General features: G+C 30.1%; 1 protein-coding gene across 1 annotated transcript; it reads right to left on the bottom strand.

Moving 5' to 3' along the window:
• Positions 1-699: 699 nt before the first annotated feature.
• LOC132556744 (uncharacterized) lies at positions 700-1,598 on the bottom strand. Its single transcript, XM_060221190.1, has one exon. The coding sequence runs from the start codon at positions 1,538-1,540 to the stop codon at positions 740-742; it is 801 nt and encodes a 266-aa protein (XP_060077173.1). The 5' UTR covers positions 1,541-1,598; the 3' UTR covers positions 700-739.
• Between the last annotated feature and the right edge of the window lie 6,197 nt (positions 1,599-7,795).

The following is a 7,795-nucleotide window of genomic DNA, read 5'->3' as shown; positions in this document are numbered from 1 at the left end:
TATTGATAACAACATTTTCTTTCCAGTTTCAAGATTTTTCTTCTGCTGTACTTAATGAAAACAAAATATTTCTCATGTTTTCAGTAGCTAAACTTTCTAATAAAGGTATCACAATATAGATATTAGAGTATTGATCAAAGTTGGTGCCCTAGCAAAGTATTCTTACACATGGCAAGAATATGACCTAAACTGTTATTTTTTTTATACTGTTTCAATGTTTTTTATTGTACGTTATTTAATGAAAACATATCATTATCACTTTACATGGACTAAACTTTTCTTACGAAATATGTATAATATAAACATTTTGATACAGATCAAAGTTAGTACCCTAGCAACAGAGTCTATCACATAGCATACCTGTAATTGTTAACATATTCTTTTCTGTTACAATATTTTTCCACTTGTTACTTGTTGAAAGCGAAACACTTATCACATAATTTCATTGGTAAAACATTTTTGTTATAAAGGTATACTAGTGTACACAATATAAAAAATTGATTATTAATCAAAGTGTACAACAAAGTCTATCACATAGCAAGAACATCACCTGAAGCTGTTATCGGTTTCTATTTTGCTTCATACTTCTGCACTGGTGCTTTTGAAAGCAAAGCATATTCGAAGCATATAATCAATGTATGACCTTTGGTTTTGTTCACAGAATTTAACAAACATGAAAATGAACAAGTGATAAGCGACTTCAAATTATATCTACTTTAAATACATATAGTGTTACAGTTTATTCCTCTGGATACTCCTCATCCGTGTCGGAATCTGTTGTTGGAATGTCAGCTGCATCAGCCAAAGACTTTGTCGAAATAGTCACTGCCCCAGATGATTTGCCTTGGAAGCGTTCATATCCTAGAAACCACAATGCACTTGCAATGTGGGCACAGCAACCGACCACTCTTGAGCCTACTTTACAAGTGCAGTACCAACCTTTGATGGGATCATCAGAGAGTGAGTCATACTCAATCCACAAAGAATGTGCTCTGCTGTTACAGTGTCGAGACTGTATTTTTAACTTGATCAGATTAGGGTTTTCTGAGAAGACCAGCAACTCATACAGTCCATCTTCAACACAGTGCTCCTTTGTATAACTTGGAGCCTGTTTAAGTTGATAAACTCCCATGGTGATGTTTCGTAAGTCATCCATGGAAAGTTTAGGGAAGTCCATCAAGTCTTCTGCTTCCAGCTTTTGATAAACAGTTCTCTTATTTAGTAAGTTGTTGCTTTCCAAAAATGCTTTCACTGTATTTGGTTCCTTGGACTTTGCAAGCATTGCCCTGCAATGTGCTTCTGATGTTGCGTCAGTTTTCACAAGTGGTTCTTTAAACCTGTTGATAAGAGCACAGATGATTCTCACAAAGTCACCAATAGAAGGGATCAGGGTATTTGGAATAACTTTGTCAAACAGTTTCCATTGTTTTATCCTGCCATTCACGCTTTCTACCACCCATCTGACTTTTGTGACTAAACGTGAAAGGTTCGCCTCTTCGGTGCTGTGCTGCTTGCAGCCTTTCTGAAGATAGAAGGGCATTTTCACATCGAAACCTCGGTCTTCTAAAAACCTCACAGCGTCCCTAAACCCCCTGTCTACAATGAATATGTCACCGGGTTTGAACCACTTGCTAGCTTCCTCATTTCCCTTAAGCATGTGTTTTGTAATGGAGGCATCGTTGTTTGAGCCATCAGCCAGGTAAGGTCCGAGCACATCCAGAATGTAGCCATCTGTTCCTACAAGCATCATTGGTTTAACGAGTGGTCTGTTCTTGTGCATAGAATAGGACCTCCTTTGGAATTTGTAGTCTGCACTCTTCTGGATGTAAACATAGGTGCCATCAGCAACAACAATAGCCTCGTTTTCGCCTGGTTGGAACAATGATTTTGCTATATTTGTAGTGTGGTTTTGAACAAAGTCTCCATGAGATATGTGTTGAAATCCAAGGTTATCTGGTACAAAATCTTCCACTAAGGCATTCCTTGTGCTGTTCACTATACGCTGGATTTGTGAATATGTTAAATGAAATAACACACCAATTAACTTGTTGGACAATCCACTACGTAATTTGAAGAGAAACACAGCTAGACATGTCCGGATTGACCTAACTGCTGAATTATTAAGTGATGTCAAATGAGTGACAATTTCGTCAAACTGCTGTTTGGTAAATCCTGTCAATGTTACATAATCTTCATTGGTTAAAAATGATGGCACATCGAAATTCAAATGTCCAGAATGTGTAGACAGCATCCTTCGGACTCCGGAGAGAAGACCTGTAATATCACTTCTTGAAAACCAGTCATTTGATTTCTTGGTTCCAAGTAATGCCAACGCATTTTCATTCAGATAATTGTTCTCAATATGGCTCTCACAACATCTACTATGGGGGTGTATGAATATACCACATACTACGAAGGCCTGAGTAGATCCTTGTTGTGGGATGTTGGTTAAATGGTTTCTTTGGTTTGCATCTTTATGACATACAATACATGATTTATGAGATTTTGATGTTGCGGGAAGGTTCAAATTAATAGTTTTAGGACTCGACAGTGTCTTTTTCTTTGGCGGCTGAGAAATGTACTCGTCATCATTAGTATTTACAGGTGTCTGGTGAAATATTGGAAGACTCCTATACACTCGTGCCGTACATGTCCCGCATATCATGTCATTGCTACTCACGTCCCTGCCAACACATCGCTCCACATATCTTTTAAAGGCCACGCCAGGTGGGATATGCCTTCTGGAATTTGGTTTACACCTTTTGAAGCACAAGCAACATGGGATGTCTTTTGGCATCTGGAAAGAAATATTTGATAAGTATATTAATACTTTATACCAACCATATGAATCACGGTAACGTAGAAAAGTATAAAAAGAATATATAAACATAAAAGTGACAACTTTTTATGTGGAACTCAAAAGAATGTGTGTTCTATACATTGTATAAGAAATTAAAAGTTGTAAACATAGATATTATATTCATATTTAAATTACATAACATATTTTTGTCATAATTGATCAATAATTACACATTATTTAGTGAATATGTTGTTAAGTTTTTTACAATGAAATTAAGAAAAAATAATAAAAAGGAACAGGCACCAGCACAACTGTAACTCACACAAATGTCGATAAATGTTTGTGAAATATGGATTGTCAACAAGATTTGAACTCACAGTTTAATTAATATTACAAATGTTATTTTCTTAATGTGAAAAAAATAAAATGTTGCTAAGCACTTTCAAGAACAGACTACATGGTTGCATTTTAAATTAAATTAAGAATAGGTATTTTTTATTTGAAATCAAAATAAATAAATAAGAGTTGTCAACAGGATCTGAAGTCAGAGCTTAATTAATTACACAAATAGTTTTAATTAATGTTAAAAATAATAATGTGTTGCAAAGTTCTCGCTAGAAAATATGTATTATAGTTTTGTATCTTAAATTGAATATAAAAAAAAATAAAAAATAAAAAAATAAAATCAATGGTCATCAGGATTGGATCCCATAATTGCGGTGCTTATGCTCCTGAGCCAACCCTCATACCACTACACCATGAAACAGCATATGCAACCGGAAGTTATTTTGAAAGTATATATACACCGACTATGTTGGCTTTCTCTCTGGCTGTTTCCAAGACAATGAGTATAAATAGATGCGCTCTTTCATTTCTATTTTTCCTTAGTTAATAAAACGAATATTTTTCAGACAGAAAGAAGACATTTTCAGTGGACTTCAACAAGACACACAGTCTCTGTTGAAGTTTATAATGAATTACTCTTGAATTTATTGTGAGCTCGCCTTCAGTCCAGACGACACTTCACCGTTTGTTTGGCGATCAACATCGACAACATTCAAGCTGGGCTTGGCAGCACAGAATAATACTGTTTCAGAACTTTAAAAAGTATTGAGATACCTTTAAATAGATTTTATTGTTAATAAATGACATTTGAATAAATTTTTTAACAAACATCACACAAAGTTAGTGGATTTTTTGCCGTCTACCTGTATTGGGGCATCTGTCAACCAGACGTAAAACTGATGATGCAATCAAGTGCTGCAGACGTCCGATGAATAAAAAAACTATTCATTTTTTATATCACATCAGTTAAAAATTTTTGCTAACAAGAACAAATCTTACCTTTTTTGGTTGTGAAAAATTAAGGAATTGTTGGTTTTAACTCCATCATTTGAGTGTTTCTGCTGCAGTAAACAAAAATATCGATAGCGGCGAAGTCCGTTTTCCGTGTTCCGGACCATATATTACACGCGATCTTGCATCAAAATGCCGAAAAATAATTTTAAAAATTAATTTTTTAATATGAGCGCAGTCTTGAACAAGTTTTTCCTTTTAACACAATGACTTTATTAAAATTTTTATTTTGTAGCATCAATATGAAACTTGTTCAAGCCTGCGCTCATGGTAAACTTCAGTAAAATGTACCCACGAAATGGGGGAAATCACCGATTTTCGTGTTTTTTGTCAATTTTCAAACAGCTATATTAAAAAATTGGTGATATTTTTTAAATCTTGAAAACAATTCTAGAATCATGGACACTTCCATTATTAAATGTCTTCACTCTTTTGATTTTCTGAGACAGTTTTTCTCAGTAAAATATTGGGGGTACATAGGAACCCAAACCATACATACTCCTTTGGTCGAAGAAATGGCTAAAAAAAATTCATCCGAACAAGTGCAAGGTCATGACAATAAAGGGAGATGAAAAACGAAACTATTCTATGAGGGGAACAGAAGGCGAAGTTATTCAGTTAGAAAATATAGCACACGAAAAGGACCTTGGCGTCATAATAGATGAGGACTTGAACTTCAAAACTCATATTCAGGCGATGGTGAACAAAGCGAACAGCATAGTTCGGCTTATTAGAAGATTTTTTGTTTATTTAGACGAATCAATGTTTAAAACTTTAGTCAGACCCCATTTGGAATATGCTGGAAGTGTATTGAATCCATTCAAAATAGAGGATACCAATTTGATTGAAAATGTTCAGAGAAGAGCAACAAAGCTTCTTTCCGGTTTCAAGAACTTAACATATTCCCAACGTTTGGAGACACTTGTTCATAGAAGAAAGAGAGGAGATTTGATAAATGTTTTCAAAATAGTTAAAAGTATATATGACAGCAGGGTAACTGGGAACTTGTTTTAGATGGACACTCTCAGTAGAACAGAGGCCATTCTTTCAAGATCTATAAAAACGATGCCGACTTGAAAGCAGGAAGATTTTTTTAACATACAGGGTGGTAGATCCTTGGGACAATTTGCCACCATATGTCATTAATGTCCACACTATTATAGAATTTGAGAAGCTGCTTGATGAACACTGAAAAGACAATCGTTTCTATCATAATTCATGAATCACAAACTTTGCTTAAGCCATTACACCGAACTGTTGTTACTTTTGTTTTCATATGTTTATATTTTGATATGGATATAAGGTTTTTTTGTTAATTGAATCTAGCCTGCGTCCATAATTTCTCCTAATACATTCTAATAAAGAAATTAATTGTGTACCATTAATAGCAAGATATTAAATATTCACCGTCCCTAGCAAGAAATTAATTATGTACCATTACTAGCAAGATATTAGATATTCACCGTCCCTAGCAAGAAATTAATTATGTACCATCTAATATTATTAGTTATCAAGGTATTATCTATATTGAACTGTTTAAATATTGTATATCTGTATTGTTAATTATGTATATCTATATTGTTATTAATTGTATATCTATATTGTTATTTATTGTATATCTGTATTGTTATCTATTGTATATCTATATTGTTATTTATTGTATATCTGTATTGTATTTATTGTATATATGATATTGTTATCTATTGTATATCTATATTGTTTATCTAAATGTATATCTATATTGTTTATCAAGTATATCTATATTGTTATCATTGTATATCTGGTTATCTATTGTATATCTGTATCTGTATTGTTATCTATTGTATATCTATATTGTTATCTATTGTATATCTATATTGTTTATCTATTGTATATCTATATTGTTATCTATTGTATATCTATATTGTTATCTATTGTATATCTGTATTGTTATCTATAGTATATCTGTATTGTTTATCTATTGTATATCTGTATTGTTATCTATTGTATATCTATATTGTTTATCTATTGTATATCTATATTGTTATCTATTGTATATCTATTGTATATCTATATTGTTATCTATTGTATATCTATATTGTTTATCTATTGTATATCTGTATTGTTATCTAATGTATATCTATTATCTGTTATCTATTTGTATATCTGTATTGTTATATCTATTGTATATCTATATTGTATTGTTATCTATTGTATATCTGTATTGTTTCTATATATCTGTATTGTTATCTATTGTATATCTATATTGTTATCTATTGTATATCTATATTGTTATCTATTGTATATCTGTATTGTTATCTATTGTATATCTATATTGTTATCTATTGTATATCTGTATTGTTTATCTATTGTATATCTATATTGTTATCTATTGTATATCTATATTGTTATTTATTGTATATCTGTATTGTTATCTATTGTATATCTATATTGTTATCTATTGTATATCTGTATTGTTATTTGTATATCTATATTGTATATCTATTGTATATCTGTTTGTTATCTATTGTATATCTATATTGTTATCTATTGTATATCTGTATTGTTATCTATTGTATATCTATATATCTATTGTATATCTATTTGTTATCTATTGTATATCTGTATTGTTATCTATTGTATATCTATATTGTTATCTATTGTATATCTATATTGTTATCTATTGTATATCTATATTGTTATTTATTGTATATCTGTATATATCTATATTGTTATCTATTGTATATCTATATTGTTATCTATTGTATATCTGTATTGTTTATCTATTGTATATCTGTATTGTTATCTAATGTATATCTGTATTGTTATCTATTGTATATCTATATTGTTATCTATTGTATATCTGTATTGTTATCTATTGTATATCTATATTGTTATCTATTGTATATCTGTATTGTTATCTATTGTATATCTGTATTGTTTATCTATTGTATATCTATATTGTTATCTATTGTATATCTGTATTGTTTATCTATTGTATATCTGTATTATTTATATCTATATTGTTATCTATTGTATATCTGTATTGTTATCTATTGTATATCTATATTGTTATCTATTGTATATCTATATTGTTATTGTTTATCTATTGTATATCTATATTGTTATCTATATGTATATTGTATATCTTTATCTATTGTATATCTATATTGTTATCTATTGTATATCTATATTGTTATCTATTGTATATCTGTATTGTTTATCTATTGTATATCTGTATATCTGTATTGTTATCTATTGTATATTGTATTGTTTATCTATTGTATATCTATATTGTTATCTATTGTATATTGTTATTTATTGTATATCTATATTGTTATCTATTATATATCTGTATTGTTTATCTATTGTATATCTGTATTGTTATCTAATGTATATCTATATTGTTATCTATTGTATATCTATATTGTTTTATTGTATATCTGTATTGTATTGTATATCTGTATTGTTATCTATTGTATATCTGTATTGTTATTTATTGTATATCTATATTGTTATCTATTGTATATCTATATTGTTATCTATTGTATATCTATATTGTTATCTATTGTATATCTGTATTGTTTATCTATTGTATATCTGTATATTGTATATCTATTGTATATCTATATTGTATTGTATATCTATATTGTTATCTAT

The sequence above is a fragment of the Ylistrum balloti genome, unplaced genomic scaffold (assembly GCF_031769215.1).
Source record: "Ylistrum balloti isolate Yb309-2 unplaced genomic scaffold, AGI_CSIRO_Ybal_v1 Utg369650, whole genome shotgun sequence".
Taxonomy (NCBI): domain Eukaryota; kingdom Metazoa; phylum Mollusca; class Bivalvia; order Pectinida; family Pectinidae; genus Ylistrum; species Ylistrum balloti.
Note: the sequence above shows the minus strand (reverse complement) of the source record. Positions and strands in the feature narration are given on the sequence as shown.

Bases quoted from the DNA above. Each gene is read 5' to 3' on its own strand.
- LOC132556744 (XM_060221190.1), bottom strand. From the start codon at position 1,540: ATGCCCTTCTATCTTCAGAAAGGCTGCAAGCAGCACAGCACCGAAGAG.